We start from the raw sequence: 18,827 nt of genomic DNA on the forward strand, positions 1-18,827 counted from the left end.
TCATCCACCCGAACATGGGCATCTGGATGCCCGAATTTTGGATTTCGAATTTGTTTTATTATCTATTTCATATTTAGTAAAACGTTCACGGATTTTTTATTAACAAACTCGACGATTTCAAAGCGAGCAATAACAACACTGTAGGGGAAAAAAAAAAATCTCATGCGTGCGAGACTGTCAATCGGAAATTCTAAAGATATACTGTTTTTAAATATTTTGTGGTATTGCTGTTGAATTGAATGTTACAAGGTTTAAGTGCGAAAAACATGATATTTAATAAATAAAGGTAACACATAAAACGTTAAAAAAAGAAAAAAAAAGAAAAGCCTCTTTGGACGTAATATAAAATCTGAAAACTTTCAGAATTTTTTTTAATACTCATATTTTGGCTGCTGCAGCAGGTAAAAAATAAAGAACCACTTTTGTTTTAAATTTAAAGCACTGTAGTGTGTGTGTGTGTGGAAGGGGGTGGAATAAGATGTTTGATATCTATAATTTTATAACCAGAGATATTTCATATTTATTTTTATTACTACATTTTTTACTATCGTGCTCATTCATTTAATATTTTGAATGCTACTGTTTAAAGTAGAAGCTTTTTCGGTAAGCTAAGAAAATTTATACTCGTACTCACACGTACACACTAGAAATCGTCCTACGTTGTTAACTTGGCCCTGAATGCAGCTAACATTCATTTATAATGAATAAGCAATAATTAATTTTTACTACGAACTACAGCAATATTTATTCATAATTTATTGCTTTCAAAAAGATCATTTAGATTTTCTATTTTCTTCAAAACTCGTAAATTTGTAATCAGCTGATTAGGCCACTCTTCTGGTAATGCTGGAAATAAACCTTTCTCTTATTGGTCGTTGACGCATGACGTGCAGTGACGTAGCTCTGGGTAACAACGGAGCGTAGCAACAGTCAGTTGCCTCTGAGAGCAGCGACCCGAATGATGGTTAGTAATGAGCTGCATTGAGGATTAGTTTGTGCTATACTATTTTGCTTGTTTATTAAGTTTAAAGAGACGCAGAGTGTCACCAATGTCATCGTACATCGCTAAAGCTGCTTGTGTAAAGGATCATGTGCCTGGATGGGACTTCCAACTAGGAAATTTATCCATTTTTTGTGAAATTACGTGTGTATGATCACTACGGATTGTATGTGAGCGAGTGCTAGCATGCCCTTGTCGCGGACTAAGTCACTGATCACTAATGGAACTGCGATATCACCTAGCAATGAGTCATTTTTACCCCAGATTTCTAGTAAAAATGGATCTAATATGTGTTTGGAGAAAAGCGATTCTATTTCTCGATACAAGCAAGCTAGTAAAGTGTTTCAAAATGGCGTCTCGGATAACTCGGCGCAACTGCCTGATGTGCGCCCGAACTCGAACGGCAGCAATGATCAGCTAAGCAACAAAAACTCCAAGCCGCAGAAAAGTCTTGGTGCCTCACCGCAACAGGTAATGAAATTATATATGCACAAATTGACGCCATACGAGCACCATGAAATATTTTCCTATCCTCAAGTCTATTTTATAGGGGCCAATGCAAAAAAGCGACTTGGCGTCATAGGAGCCCCAAATAACAGCGGGTACGATGATGAACAAGGTTCCTATTTACATACACCGCACGACCACATTGCTTATAGGTATGAAATGATAAAAATTATTGGAAAAGGTAGCTTTGGTCAAGTAATTAAAGCATATGATCACAAGTGTCACCAAAATGTTGCTCTCAAAATTGTTAGAAATGAAAAGAGGTTTCATCGACAAGCTCAAGAAGAGATCAGAATTCTAGATCATTTAAGAAAGCAGGATAAGGATAATACGATGAACATAGTTCACATGTTGGAACATTTCACATTCCGCAATCACATGTGCATAACATTTGAACTGCTCAGTATTAATTTATATGAATTGATTAAAAAAAACAAATTTCAAGGTTTTAACATTCAACTTGTTCGGAAATTTGCCCATTCTTTGCTGCAGTGTTTAGATGTATTGTATCGTAATAAAGTTATTCATTGTGATCTTAAACCAGAAAATGTGTTGCTAAAACAAGCTGGTCGCAGTGGCATCAAAGTGATAGATTTTGGATCTAGTTGCTATGAAAACCAACGAGTGTATTCATACATACAGTCAAGATTCTATCGTGCTCCAGAAGTGATTCTAGGTGGTAAATATGGAATGGCAATAGATATGTGGAGTTTGGGCTGTATTTTAGCTGAACTCTTGACAGGATATCCATTGCTACCTGGCGAAGATGAAGCTGATCAGCTGGCATGCATAGTTGAATTAATTGGCATGCCGCCTCCGAAATTGCTGGAGCAGTCAAAAAGAGCTAAAACCTTCATAAGTTCGAAGGGCCATCCAAGATATTGCACATCTGCAACAATGCCAGACGGTTCTGTAGTCCTGACTGGTGGAAGGTCACGGCGTGGAAAAATGCGAGGACCTCCTGGTAGTAGAGATTGGTCCACTGCATTGAAAGGCTGTAATGATGTGCTATTTATTGACTTTTTAAAAGGTTGTTTAGAATGGGATCCAGCTCTTAGACTTACTCCACCTGCTGCTTTAAGACATGCCTGGCTGCGCCGTCGTTTACCGAAAGCCCCTGAAAACTCAGATGTTGATAATGCAGGGTCAAAAACATTATATCAGAATGGAGGTTCAACTCGAACCAGTATTATTGCTAAAATGAACACCATAGGTGGTACAAAAGCCCGAACGGTTGTTACAACTATAGGAGATGATATGAGTGCCACTTTAAATTCTCATAGTAAATTGCCACAAATTGGAAATTCGGTTACTTGATCTAGTTTTTATGTAGGTGTGAAAGTTTAAATATCTATTGGAATAGTGAATATTTGATCCTGTTCATCTGTTAAATTACTGCAGAGGCTTACCTGTTTTGACACAACAGCAGGTAAAATGCTATTAGCTTTAATGTTTTTAAAATGATTTATGTGATTTGTGATTGTAGTGCGGCATGTGATTTATTTAACACTGCCATTGGAACATTTATGAGGGTATTTTTAATGCATTTATGCCTAAAGATTGCAACAGACCACATATTTTAACTGTAATTACTGAAATTCTTTCGATAATGTGAGCCTTTACGTTTTAGAGACGGAAGTTAAGATTTTGAATGCACTTCTCTAAGTGAAATTTTAATTATATACTTAAAGGGCTTCCAAGTAATTAAAGAAATCAAGTGAAATTGTAAGTTAGTCTTCTTTCTAAATTCTCCGTTCAGCAAATTATTGGAAGTCTTAATTTTACCATCTTTTCCCTTAGAAATTTCTCTGAAGGTGTCAGTAAAAAAAAAGCATGCATCCTGTGAGTAGCTTTCTCATAGTCATCTGTACTGGTATTTTTTACTTTTCAAAAATATTCATCTTTTATTTTTTAGAGAAATTTTAATATGTGTTGTAGTTCTTAAATGTGATTTTAACGTAGCAGCTTTTTTCTGCATTAAATTAAAATTTGCTGTGTTAGTTTTTAAAGTTAATTTTTAATAATTTCTTCATTTATGTTTTCTTAAAAGACTGTAAATTATTAGAATATGTTTCTAATTCAAGTGTATTCTTAATATTTCATTTTCTTGCGCTTATAAAAAATAGTTAGATATTTTTAAATTTTCTTTGTTGTAATGATAATCATCAATTTTTCCAATTCTTTTCATAAGTTCACATCATTAACTGCTCAAATTCATTTTATCATGAAATTTAATAAATTTGTTTTTTCTTATAAATTATTGTGTAATTTATCTTAATGTGAAAGCTAAAGCCTTTTTTTCACTAAGTAAAATTTTTAAATATTTTAGAATTTGTATTTTAATAATATAGAAGTTGTTTTAATTCATTTAATTGTTTGAAGTTTGTGCATGCTGGCATCAAAACAAATATTTTATTAGTTAAAAAATTATATGATTTAAAAGTATTTTATTCTAGAAAAATATATGGGTTTTTTTAATCTTAAAAATTAATATTGATCTATTAAGGAAGCAAAGTATCAAGCCTACATGATATATCTGAGTGAAAAAAAAATTGTGTGCTTTAATAATTGCATCCTCAGATTTTACTGAGTAGCTTAAATTATTTTGCTGGTGAAGTTTTGTAATAAAAGTAGTCACACATTTTTTACTCTTTTATTTCCGGTTATGATTGATTTGATGATTATATACTGAAGATCTTTTACTGCTTGCAAGCAAGATAGCTTTGAAACATGGCTTATTTCTGTAACATAAAAAAAAAAAAAAAAATGTTAAGGCACTAAAATTGATGGATCAAACGATTGCTGATTTTAATTTCTCGTTGTCTTAAAGGTGTTGCTGAGATATTGTTTTATTAAGTTATACATTAAGAGTAGTCAGTTTACTGTCACCTTTATTACAGAGCACGATTTTCAGCACAGACTTTTTATTTGCAGTTGAGGTAACATATTTTGGACTTAACAGTAACTCTAAAAAGTATTAGAGCATTGGAAACTTACATCTAAAAATTCACCTATTATTTCAAAGCTGAATATTTTCTTTTTTTATTGTATAAATACCATGCTTTGACAAGTAAAATTAAATAAATGAAATATTTTAAATGTAAAATTAAGGTTAGAAAAGTATCATGGTGGTGTGGTGATAAATATGATAAAGCTAGTTCTAGACTTTTCTTGTAAAATGTGTGAAAGAAAGATTTTACCTGAAATAGATAAAGGTTGAGGAGCTGCATTATTTATGTGTGAAAAAAAAAATCTGAGGTTTCTTTTAACAAGATAAAATTTATTTTCATTAGAATTGCCGAAAATCTGAGACCAAAATAGGTAAGCTATTGAATGTAAGCAAATCTATCATTCATAACATAATTCTGAAATGCTGTAAAACAAATCTGATTGAAAACTTATCACAAACTGAGGACATTTATTGCATTTCACTGAATATGAAGAAAGGTGGGTCATTAAAAAATATTATTTGCAATCATAAAAATGTCAAATTGACTTTAAAAGCCTAACAAGTGTTTAGAAAGTCTGCTAATGTAGAAAATATTGGGAATATTTTAAGAAAATACAAGTTCTTTAGCCAAATAGCTATGAGGAAACCATTTCTCAGCAAAGTGAGTAGAAGGTTAAATTACAATCTGCTAAGACCTATATTAAAAAAAACCTCAAGACTTATAGTAGATTTCTTACATTTCTAGAAAAAAGTAAATTTGGTATTTTCAGGAGTGATGGAAAGCAAATGTTATGGTGAAAACCCAGTGCTGGGCTTCAAGTGAAAAATTTTCTCCCTCAGTAAAACTGGTGTATGTAGTGAAAAATGGTCTGGGGTTGTATTATGAGTGCTTGGGGAAATGGAAATCTTTATTTTATTGATGGTAAAATGGATAAATTTATATATTTAGGTACATAAGAAGAAAACTTGAGAAACAGCTAAAAAATGACATATTGTTGCATTGCCAGCTTTATTAGGACAATAATCCCAAGCATTATGCTGGCATTTGCAAACTATGTAATTCTTATCAAAATGCTGCATAGAAACCAAATGTCAATTCTTTATTGATCATATCTGACATCATTTGCAAGATAATAAATTTAAACTTTTCAATAGAAATGAATGCAGAGAATGGGGGAAAATAGAAGCAAATCCATGTCAGAATGTTGTGGAGTCTATGTCTAAACAATTCTATAAAGTCATAAAAGGGAAAGAATTCTTAATTCATTATTAAAGTTTTTTCTTTTTTCATTTTTTTAAAAGTTAAAAATTTCATGTGTGTGTGCCCTAATATTTTTTTGACTCACCTTACTGGCATAGCTATTAATTTCATAGCTTATCACAGTTTGCTATGATGTGAATTATTTGGTTATATAATTTTATGAAAATAACTACTTGATACTTATTTGAATTTATAAATGCTAAATAATCTGCTGAGGTGCGATTTTTAAATGTAGGTTTAAACTGTGTTATTTTTAATAGTAATTGAGCTTTGTTTTTATAATTATTAATTAGATATTCATGCTAACATACAACTTTCATAATAAAAATGCTTTTACTTTAGGAAAGCTAGCCATTTTGCTGCTTGAACTTTTAATATTACATTGCTGATTATTTCCGTACTTGTATATTTGAGTTTGTTCTTTGAATCATTTCATTTAAAACAAAATAATTTAACAAACCTTAACTTAAATATTAAAAGTGTTCTGTATTTTATTTTAAAGTGGAATATATATACCTTTTTTGGTACTTTTCCGTTTCGCCGGCGCAAATCTCACCAAGCAGACTTTACTGGCGACAACATACAGTATACACATAAAAATTGTTAACAAATATAATCTAAGGATCCTTAAAGAACAAACAAATGTAATCTAAGGGGTTTTTTTATTTTGAAGGCATAAACATTTTAATATCGTTTAAAATTTTGTAAAAAAGCCAATAAATAAAGACAATTTGTAAAAAGACATTAAGAAAGTACTATGCTTTCATGGTCAACATCTTGATTCGCCGGTTCATATCACGTGACCCCAAGTAATCTCATCTCACGTAAACTACGCTACAAAAATCTAATTCTCTCAGTAATTATCTACGTTAATTTCAAGTTAAATCTTAATTCGGAATGCAACTGTAAATGCAAGAATTATTTCAATTCGTACAAATAGCTTACTCAGAAATTACGTAAGACCGCAGTGGTTTACTTCGCTAGTGCATTCTTAATGGAAATAATGAATTTAACTCTGCCTTTTCTATATTTCCGCTTTGGGGTGAGCAGTGTGATTGCATCCTAATTAAGTTAATTACCACGAATGGCCTTAGGGCATAAAATTGAACTCTCTGGGTTAAAATTCTATTCAATTGTATGCTAGTATTGAAAGAAACAATCAATCTGATAAGAAATTGCTGCGATTGGTTTTGAAAATGAGGTGTAAAAGGTTACCAGCGAGGATATTCCGTTTGGGATCAGTTACACCATTATTGGCGACTTTATCGCCTGCGCCGGCAAAACGGAAAAGTACCAATTTTTTTAATATTTATTTGATTATTATATATTTATCATTGAACAATTCATTGAACAACTAGATAGGAATTCCAAAATTCCTAAAAGTTTTCTAACATTTTTTGAGATAAAATAATTAAACAACACTTGTTCTTTGGTGTTTAGTTAATTCAGCAAATGTATAAAAAATTGTCAGGAACTTTTAATGACCCTTTTTTTAAATAAATGCTGGGGTTATTTTATTATAGCCCAAAATGTCTAACTGGCATAACTTAGAATTTATTAATTGTTCATTTATTAAAATATGAATTAGAAACAGTTAACAAGCATATGCATTTTTTAAATGAATTAAATAGATATTAAATATCTGTTTTTAATTATTGATTGTATAGATAGTAGCTTCCTCTTATTAAATCATCATTTTGTTCCCCCACTTCTTAAAATAAAGTATTTTGTAGTTTGTATATTCATGCAAAAAATCTTTTTTACATTCTCTGACAAGTGATTTTAATGGCTGAAACAAGCTTTTTGACTTTTTAAATTATTAGCTTCTAAAGCTGTATTTCAAATTTCCATTCTTCTGAAAGAGTATTGTAATTAATTTAATAAATTTAATTAATTTCTTCTGCATCTGAATTTTAAAACATTTGGGCAAGTATGATTTATTGCTAATTTGATGGGTTTTATTTTTTACTTATGAGAAAACCAGGCTGTATGCAATAGTATGTGCAGCAATCAGCACATAAAATGATACTGCTTCCTGCTCTTTTAAGCTAGTGATTAATCAATTAAAAGTGCTTATTTTTGGCAACTCAAATTGTTTTGTTATCATTCAGCTGCCAGCATACATCAACAATGCTAGCCACTATGCAAATGATTTCTTTCCTTTTTAATAATCCAGCTGATAACATTATTGAAGAAATCAATGCAACTGGAAAGTAAATATTTAACATGATCATTAAAGATGTGTGAAACTTTTCCAAGTTCCCATTCAAAATAATCATATGAGAGTGCTCTTTCAACTATAGCAATGTGTATCTAAAGAAGAAAGATGAAAAATGTGAATGAAAAAGTGTTTTAACATAGAAACTGATTACAGAAGCAAGTTTTAGTCAAACTGAGCTTACTGAAAAATTTTTGTTTGGTATTGATTCTTGTAAAAAATGAAACTTCATAATGTCTGATAAAATTTTGTTAGCCATTTCAAATTTCATTACCAGTTTAAAAAGGAATGCTCAATCGAACATATTTATTTGGGGGAATGGGGATAAAAAAGTTATTTAGTCATACTTTTAAACATTAAATATTTTTAATTTGCCTGCATTTACTGTTAGATTAATTAATCGCATTAAACAAGGTTTTTCTGTAAGTACTGGTAGCTTGCAAATCATATTTGGTCATATCAGGGATATTTTTCCTTTTTTAAACCTTTTTTTTTTTTTTTTTTCTGTTTGTGTATCAAAATCATTTGCACTGTTTTTGTGTGATATGCCTTTTGAAGTAATTGTAATTTTTTTTAGCATTCTTTCACCCCCCCCCTTTTTTTTTTTTTTTTTTTTTTTTTTTGAATGTAGAATTTAAATGTTATTGAAATCTGTGTAGTCAGCAGGCTGACAGGTGAATATAATAGCATAAAATAGTTTGTAAATCCAATTTATGTTTGGTTGCAGTGTTGGAAGAATTAGTCATGTGCATTATGTCTCATGTATATATATGTAAATATGTAGATTAGTTTCTAAAATGTGTGTGATTGTAATATTTTATAAGACTGCAAATGGTGACTGCAGGAAACGTTTCTAAAGATTGTATAAAAATTTGTCCTTAAATTACCAAATTAATTGCCTCATTAGTGTACATAATTTAATTTATATTCAATTATATAAAGTGTGTATTAATAATAAATCCAATTTAAAAAAGATTGAGAATTATAATGCAAATGGTAACTGAATCATTGTAATCAGATATGAAGAAGATGAATGCCATAAACTTCTAAGCAATTCTTGTTTATTAAAAATACCTTTAAGTACCTTTAAAATCATAATTTGCATAACAGTAAACCATTTGAGGTGCAACATGCTTCAGAAGTTCATGACACATTTTAAAAAATTAATAGAAACATTAAAATATATATATATAAATACAGCAGTGCAAAATTAAACACTTATTGTTAAATTAAAATTTTTTTTAACTGAATTTTTTACCAGAACAGACATGAAAGAAATTTACTTCAGCTAAAATTAAATATATGCTCGATGTTGTGAATAACAAAAGATTTATTTATAAAAGTTAATAAAAAGTATTTTTTGGTTCTGCAATTGCACCTAACAACTTTGATTGTCTATATTTTCTTTTCGTTTTTTTTTTATATAATTTTTTAAATATGTCCAGAACTTTTGAATTGCCTTACATTTTTAGAAATATATTACAGAATTTAAGGAAAATGAATTTGAGTGTATGTCATACAAGAATGTGAAATTTCTCTGCCAAAAGTTTTCGGCAGTATAAAATCATTATTTGAAAAGAATTATATTTTTATAAAATACATAGGAAACTGTATTAATAATTATTTTGCTTGATGAATACAATGAATATATATGCAGTTTGAAATTCAAATTATGTGTGCAGATCAGTTTGTTAATTTATTTCGAGTTAAAATGAACTGTGACCTCCTAATAGTCACCTGCCTTGCTCATTTCCTTTGTGATACTTATATATATATATATATATATAATTAAGAAAGTGTATTCATTTATTTAAGAATATGTGATCTGATTTTAAAAAATGAAAAGCTAACTGTTTTGAAAATGTAACCTTATTTATGCTTTTCTATGCAGTTGTTATATTTTCTTTGGGATAATAAGTTTTAAGTATTATATTGTTAAACAGATATCAGAAACTATATGAGTACTTAATTTTGTAATTTTTCAAAAATTAATAAGTGGAATTGATACAGATATTTAGCCTTAAATCAGTGCTTCTCAAAATTATTTGAGTCATAGGTTTGTGAATTCATTAGTATACAGTGACTGCAGTTTATTATTTGTTTTAGTGAAGAGTTGGTCTAAATGCTTCAAATCTTAGTTTATGCATTTTTTCATAGCTACCAGCTCTGGGTTCTAATTGAGAGACTGCTGGTTTTTTATTGCATGTCCTGGTCTTTTGGTTTTTGATTTTTAGTGTTTACCAAAGAAAATGTTTCCCAGCAGAATGTGAAACTTAAAACTTTGTAAATACCATTCTCTCGCCCCAAACCATAGTGATTTTAAGCTATTTTTCCTTAATTTTCCCCCTCCTCTCACTTGTCATAACCAACTGCATATGTTTGTAGATCTTTTTATAAAGACTCACCTAATATGTAATCAGTTAATATCTGTATTTAATTTTATTTTGCATTATTATGTGGTACATTACAAAGTTTATCCATGCAATAGTGTAATAGCTACTAACTATACTGGTTTTTAATTTTTTAGTCTGTCTTAAGGAAAATGTTTGCTTGCAGTAAATTAAATTTATTGAATCAGTTAAACTTAAATTGTGCAAATTCCATTTTCCCACCCCTTTTCTTCAGCAAAGTATTTCATGGTACATTTTATTTATTCTGAACTATCTTAATCTACTGTAGACATTTGTAGGATTTTTTATGAAGATTCAACTAGGATTGAATTAGTTAATATTTGCATTTAATTTTGTTTACATCAATAAACGGTATATTGCTAGGTTTATCCACGCAATAGTATATGTATAGTCAACTTTTAATTTTGTTTACATCAATAAACGGTATATTGCTAGGTTTATCCACGCAATAGTATATGTATAGTCAACTTTTGCCAAACGCAAGATTTACACCATCAAAACACTGCACGTACAACAAAATTGCATTGGAAAAACTGGGATAAATATAGTTCACCTTAAGGAAGTATGCATAGTTTATATACCTAAATATTACTGTAACTAAAAAGGAGAAATGAAATAAATGTTAATTGAAATGATTTCAGTTACTCCTTAATGAGTGGGTACCTGGTGATTTTTTTGCTTGGGACAGGGACTTAGAGAATTTATTAAAAATTTCACTGTGAGGAGTGCAAAGTTAAACAATGCTTGTCATAAAGTACCCTCATTGGGAAAAAAGTCACTTTTTATCTAGTTTAAATGGCATTTCATTCATGTACTTAATTTTTCATTGCTGATACAGCAATTGAACACTTTCCACTTATTTGAATCATATTTTAATCTTAAATTTAGAATTTAATGTATTTTATATCAGAGCCATATTATAAATATTTCAGTAACCTGAATAATTCATTATAAAGTTAATTTTGGCCAATTTGGAATTCTTTTGAAATGGCATTATCACAGTGTGAAAACTTCATGAAAGTTCCAGTTATTTATATTTCAAGGCTGCGGATGTGATTTTTTCTGATACAGTTTTTTGGAAATGTAAACGTAAAGTGAACTCCATACTTGGATATTAGAGGACATATCATATTTTGAAATTGAGAACCTGTCATTTTTCGAAGTGAATGTAATTAGGAAAATAAAATAATAAATTGCTATATGTTAATTATTTTTAATAGAAATTCAGTGTTTTGATTTTTGTCATATAATATTTCATGACAAAATTATATTTATTCCAATTTAGTCAAAGGCTACCTGCATAGAGTAAGAGATGCTTTCATGTGAGATTTAGTGAGGAAAAATCTGGCTCATATGCATTCCACTAGAGAACAACTGAAAGGCAATAGCACTCTCTGCCACTGGAATCTACTCACTAGAACACAACTACCGGCATTCCTTCATTTAAACTTGTATGGTCATTTCATCATAGTAGTTTTTTTTTTTAACTTTTATTTTCCCCACCATTCCTAAGCATAGCTAAAAAATCAGCCTGTATACTAAAAGAGGGCTAAAGAAAGAATAAGAAAGCATAGAATTAAAGCAGTCCTTTTTGACACCGACAGCATCTTCTACCACCCGTGCCTTCAAAATTTTGCCACTCCAAATTTCTTCTTTGTGCACGCACTCTGACTGCACTCGTCCTGTACAGAATAACATTAAAATCTCTACCCTGATAGATTTAAATACATTTTGTAGTTCTAATCGGATGCAAAAAGATACTTATGTGATAATGAATGAAGGTAAAGATAAACTAAGATCTGATAGTCTATTTAAACCAACTCTGAATGAAGCATTTGATTATTCAGGTATATTTTTAAATAAGAAATTAAATTTCTTTGTACTTGGAAAAGGCTTAAGTCATCAAATTTGTTAAATTATGCTTCATTTAGAAGGCTTACATAAAAAAAAAAAAAGGTAATCTTTTATGCTATGCAAAAATGATTTTAGAAATTTTTGTATGTTAACTCCATAATTAATGTTAAATTCCCTCCTTCTTTTTATCAGAAAATTCAAATTAAGCTCGACACATACCACTTTAAAGTAGAATTTGTCAAAATTAGTATTAGCAAAGAGTATTAATTTGAATGATAAATTTTTATAGTAAATATTTGCCAGGTTAACGCCTTCCCTAATTTAAAAATTTCAGATGCTAATACATAGATTACCTCATTGTCGAATGCTTGAATTCAGAAAGTTGCATGCATGTAAATATGTTTTCATAGGTAATAAATTAAACTTAAAAATATGATTATAAAATGCTCAAATTATATATCTAGTAAAACTGGTCGTTACTTATTAAACATTTATTGTCTTACAATTACAGTTATTTAGTATGACTTTATATTATCAATAAAAAATGATTGTGCTATTATAGTGTGGTCTGCATATATTGAAATATGTATTTTTTTATCATGGAAGTTAAAAATATGTACTGTTTTATCCGTATATCATAAATACATGTAAATGATGCTATTTCACATCATATAAAATTGCTGTATTTATCTTGAAAAATAAATTTAAAAAAAAGTTAATAGTCCTCTAGTAACAATAGGCAGAGTATGGATATACATATGGAACAATAGATTCCAAATTAAGTAAATAAGTCTGTTTATATATATAGTTTTTCTTCGTTTATGATATAAAGAATTAAAATATTATGGCATAGAATTTATTTCTTGAGAAACACATTATTATTTGTATAAGTAGCAATCTTCCAAATTTACAAATTTTGCTGTCTTGAAATTAATCTGTATTTTCTTATACTTGCAGTAATAAATATTTTTTATAATTTGATAAGTACACATTATAGTTGCATACTAAAAAATTATATTTTGATGTCTTAAAAATCGGTATTAGTTTTTAAATACAACACTCGTAATCTTACATATTCTTTACTATGCATTTTTCATTTGAAGGTAAAGTATGTTTTGTATTATTCAGTTTCTGATATGTCTGTTTTGAAATTGCTGCTAGTTCTGTGTAATGATTCAAATGTGATTATAAAAGAAATTTAAACAAAATTCTCAGAGTTTAATTGTTTAGTATGTAGATGCCAAATTATGATTTAGGGAACTGTAATAAATGTTGTTATTTAAAATGTTATTCTTGCAACAGGAGTGTGTAAATCATAATAATTTTTCTCCCCAGAATGATAGTAAAATAAGCTATGGCTTAAGGCCTCCACTTTCTTAGGGCCTCCCCAAAAAAATTAAAATATAGTCTAACACTTATAAAAGGCCCCATATCTCAAATAGCTTAGGGCAGTATCAAGTCTAAATCTGGCTCTGCTTCTTTGGTTTAGCCATGTTATTAATTTTTGTTGAGGCTATAGAATTTGCTAATGTATTAAATTGCTCATATGTCAAAAAAGCAACTTTTTAAGAGATGTAAAAAATAAAATAGATTTATAAAAGATTTTAGCCCATATGGGATAAATTTACTCATGCATATTCACTTTCCTGCCACATGCAGATTTTATTAGAAGCTACATATCATTACTTTATATTAAATGTCTTAATTTAAAAGGGGCATCTTTTGACATACAACATATTGCAGTAACAATAATGATATGCTCTATAAAAATGTAATTGTGTTCTTATAATTATTCATACCACCCTGAGTCTGGTTACCAGAGCCTGGAGACGTAGTCACAGCAATCTTTTAGTGGAACTTCTTACCTTGTATTTCTGGGGGAAAATCAGGATTATGAGGAGTTGCAGCCTGATCTGGAATTTCTAGGCTTGGGCCTTGTAGATCTAGGTGGTAACCAGGCCCTGCTAGCCTTATTATTAATCAGTTTTTGGCTGTCATTCTGGGTGATACATAAATATTTATGTAAGAAACAGGTAACAAGTTGCCTCTTTTTATTCATTAATATGTAATCAATGTTTTAGCCACACCTAAAAAGTTAATGTTAATGCAAAATTAAATTTATGCCTTTGATAATCATTATTTAATGAATATTTTGTAAATGAAGGTATATAATCAACATGTGTTGCAGTAATACTTATATTAATGCCTTAATACTTGTATTTAATTTACTGCATTCCAAAATTAATTCTTAGACAACTCAATGATGAGTATGATTATCCTTTTTATGCCGTTTAATCTTTTTAGTTTGCAATTTAATTTTAAGTCTGTTGTTTCCTTATTGAAATAATGAAATTACTATACAAATCTTTTGTTCATTTATTGCCCAATGTTCAGTTGGGACAATAAAATATTGTTATCCATATTGGATTAATTTTTTAGCAATATATATTATACCTGTATTCTTTTTAAGTAAAATAAGTGATGAATGAAAAACAAGCGTTAATGTGTCTTAAAGAAGTGCCTAATGTAGCAAAAAAATATTATGCATGACTGTATACACTGAATTGTTCAGTCAGTGAACAAATTTTGTGTGTCCTCTTTTAATGTTTGGTGTAGATTTGAAACAAAGTCTTCTTTATGAACTAATGGTGTGTTTGCTTTTAAAACACATCTTTGTGTATATGTTTAGCTAACTTAGAAAACAAATTTTGTATGTAATAAATTATGAAAAAAAATATGATGTAGAATGTCTGCATTATGTCTACTGTTTCATAAACATTCATAATCCTTATGTCCAGCCCCCCAAAAAAAGTTCCAGGTTTCCTAAATCTAAGCTACTGTTTTCACTGTGTGTCTGCCCAATTTACAATTTATGGAAAAATATTGTTTTTTTTTTTTTTTTTTTTCTTTCTTTCTTTTTTTTCTTTTTTTTTTTTTTTTTTCTTAATTTAAGTACTGTTGAATGAGAGAAGATTTGAGCTGTATTGTGCAAAAATTGTACCTCATTAATCTGGTCTTTATTGTAATCATTCTAGAGCAAGGATGATGAATCTTTCTAAGCTCTTATCATAAAATTTTATTAAGAAACCTTTGATAATATCTGTGGCATTTTTACAAGTATGAATTTTAAAAGATAATTTTCCTTACTGATTGATTATATTAGAAGATTTAACTCAATTTGTCTTATTTTTTTCAATATCATGTAGTTATTTATCAGTTCACCATTCTTTATCTCTAGTTTTGACATTTATTACATTACTGAGCTCTGATATAAGTAGTACTACCAAATTCTCATTTTTTTTGTTAGTTTTAATTATGATTAATTTCTGTTATTGCTATATCAGAAACTAGGTTCTTCTTTCTTTAAAAAAATTATTATTTTGAGCTGTGATGTTCTGATAAAAAAATAAAAGGTAGGTAGATGATAGTTTGATAGCTTTGTAGTTTGTAATTAATTACTTACTTTACTTGATTATTATTTACCAGTTTGTCTTTCATTTTTTTTTTTTTTTTTTTTGGGTTAGCGATTTTGATAGTTTGCTGCTAATTGTTTTGTGTATTTGTTTTGCTTATTTTAATTACCGAGTTATCTGGTCCTTATCGATAATTTTTCTATGTTTATTTTGAATTCCATATATAATAAATAGTTTTGATCCTGTCCCTAAATTACTTTCTTAGTAAAAAATTGGTAAGGGATATATATGCAAAATGAAATATTTTTACATTTTGAATGAATGAACGTGAATAGTATGTCAGCTTTTTAATTTTATACTTCACAGAACCTGCCTAATGTTGACTTATTTAAGTGATATTGAATTTATGAAATAAATATATAGATTGCTATTCAAAATTTACTAGATAGTTTCATTATTCATCAGATCTTTTTCATGTCTATGGACTCAACTTATGAAGTGGCTATTTTAAAAATGCGACAGAGACAGTAATGACAATTGCAGTGATGTAATGCAGTAAGTACTTAATGAAAACTTTGTTGATATAAGTGTTCATCAAGTACCATGGAATTCTATGGAATTGAGGATCATGTCAAAAAATCAAATTGCTCCATTAAAGAAATTGTGTACCACTGTGACATTTTCCTTGTTCATCACAAATTTCTCTTATCTAATATTTTGTGGTAGCAGCATTAGCATATACAGCAACTAAGGCTATGGAATTGACTTCTCCATGTGGATAACACTGCAGTAAACAAGATGTGAACAGTGTGTGAGTTTAAGCAGAGTAATAATATACCTCTCATATATCAGCCCTGTTTCTCTGAATTTGGCTCTTTCAGATTTTTATGTTTTTAATATTGAGAAATACAGAGTAAAATACAGGTATTACCCTACAGTCTCTTGTAGTGTGAACATACAGTTTCGCACTACAGATATTAACAGGGAAAGAACCATTCGAAGAAGCTGTATACACGTGGAAAAGGTGTTTTTTGAGGGTGATAGAAGCTACTGAGACTTACAGATAATTTTAGTATCAGTAAATTTTGGATAGCACGTTTTACATTTTCAAATGTAACTAAATTAAACTTAAGGAGAAGTTAGTAAAAGTATATGTATAATCTCAAATATTAATTCATTTACACAGATATTATTAGGTGTAATTTTGTTTATTTTTTATAATTTTAGTACACTAATAGAATTCATCTATGTATCCTAGGTTTGTCATCCCAGCTCTAGAATATTATTTGAGAGGACCTGTTTAATGTGCTCAGCTAATATCTTCTCTCATATAAGTTTAATTTATTGATCAGTTATTCACTTACTTTGCAGTTTTCTTCAGTGGAAAAATTGTGACAAGCTTAGAATTTGTGAATCTATAATATTTTGAAACATGCTAAAAGTTTTGTATTTTAGCAGTGGAAATATATTTTAAACAATGTTGTCTATATGAAGTAGACGAACATTTGTTTTTTGAAAAGCGTAAATGAAATGCTGATCTAGAAGTAGTTATCTAGAAGTAGTATTGCATATGTTTTAACAACTTATATTTTTTCAGTCACTTAATATATTTCACTGGTGTTTTAAGATAATTCTGAGTATAATTAATTTAAAGGAAATTCTCAAAATGTAGGACATTCTTCTGTATTTATATTTTACTGCATTATATATACTTTTATATCTTATTAAAAAAGTCAAATTTAGGCTCATCTTTTTTTGATAGTATCAGACTTCAAAAATCAAGTTTTTAATAAATCATGTATTTAAGTTACTTTTATATCTTATTAAAAAAGTCAAATTTAGGCTCATCTTTTTTTGATAGTATCAGACTTCAAAAATCAAGTTTTTAATAAATCATGTGTTTAAGTTATTGGTGTAGTTATGAATATGTATAGAAGATAAACTGCATCAGGTATTAGAACATGATTTCACTGTATTAAAAGAAATTACAATAGTACAATGGCTGGTCACAATGGATTATACTTTGATAAAATAATAAGTTGAAAATAAGCTTAGACTAAAGTAAGCTACTTTTAGCTTACCATAAGTCTATGCTAGATAACTTTAAATTTTCTGAGAGTTAGCATACATTTGGGCAAAACCATTTAATGATGTTATAAAGTTTTATTTTTAGAAAATCATATTGAAAGTAAAAGATTATGACAAGATTTACATAGCTTAATTTTAGATTTTCTCAAATACCATGACAAAATACTATCAAGAAGCATTTAAAATTTTGCATTAATATAAATTTGAATAATGTATTAAGGTAACTCAAGCTTCTGTTAGTTCATAAATTTCCAAAACTGGTTTAATGTTTAAAATAGCAGAGTGGTAGTATTATCTGAGTGTTACTTCTGACAAACTGAGCTGGAAAAATTAGATTTGCATTCTGTTTGATAGTTGGAGGGTGTTTAAAAAAAGGTAGCTAAGGGCTTTATTTCAGTAAATACTGATTTTAAATGTGTCCTTTCAATTAATTACATGAAATAAATTGCAGTGTTTTGTCATATTTTAGTTTCATTTAATGATCCATTCATTAGTTTGCATATATAAAAACCCCTTCAGTGCATAAGTCACAATAATGTTAAAGAATGAAATTCTTGAACAATCTTCAGTATGAATATACTAATCATGCATCCTATTTTGAGTAATTGCAGCATATGTATTGTGCTTAACCATAAAATTTTGTATTTTTCATTTTATCTTCAATACTTCATCTGTTGCCAAAAACTAAAAATACACATTTGGTAATCTTTAAAAAGAATTCAGTTTCATTAAATTAGATAAATTATTATTAAGTGCTAAAATAGGAACTTTTATGTGAACATTGTAATGCTTAAAATGTCAGTTTTTCATGGATATTAAACGATAAAATTTGTGTGCAGTAAATTTATCTGAGAGGTATGCATGATATGTTCTTGGAAGGTGTGCAGTTTTCCTTTACCTCAAAAAAAGTTTATGCTGATTCTATGTGCAGTTATTTTTTGTAAAACATAATCTTCATAAATCTCCCTTTGTTCAAATTTTGTTTTATAGAATAATGTTCAACACTTTTCACCCAAAATGTAACTATTACTTGCCAAAGTAAACAGCTTTTATTTTAAAACTTAATTTCATTTGTTCTCAGAAATCTGGAGGTTTATTTTATTGGCATGGGAAAATGTTCAATGT

The 18,827-nt window shown here is 28.8% G+C and overlaps 1 protein-coding gene across 2 annotated transcripts in view; it reads left to right on the plus strand.

Annotated features, from left to right (window-relative positions):
• Positions 1-926: 926 nt before the first annotated feature.
• Positions 927-18,827, plus strand: part of LOC118181695 (dual specificity tyrosine-phosphorylation-regulated kinase 2-like) — a 68,993-nt gene continuing 51,092 nt past the window's right edge. Inside the window, exons 1-2 of one of the 2 annotated variants that reach the window (XM_085822294.1) lie at positions 927-10,710; positions 10,783-17,356. In XM_085822294.1, the coding sequence (XP_085678420.1) occupies positions 1,187-2,824 (1,638 nt within the window). In that variant the 5' untranslated portion in view covers positions 927-1,186 and the 3' untranslated portion in view covers positions 2,825-10,710; positions 10,783-17,356. Of the gene's footprint in view, positions 10,711-10,782; positions 17,357-18,827 lie in introns of those variants that run through there. The other variant, XM_085822295.1, reaches the window with a different exon arrangement.

Source organism: Stegodyphus dumicola, chromosome 8, assembly GCF_044657685.1.
Source record: "Stegodyphus dumicola isolate Sdum_Otavi_A_Nest chromosome 8, ASM4465768v1".
NCBI classification, from domain to species: Eukaryota; Metazoa; Arthropoda; class Arachnida; order Araneae; family Eresidae; genus Stegodyphus; species Stegodyphus dumicola.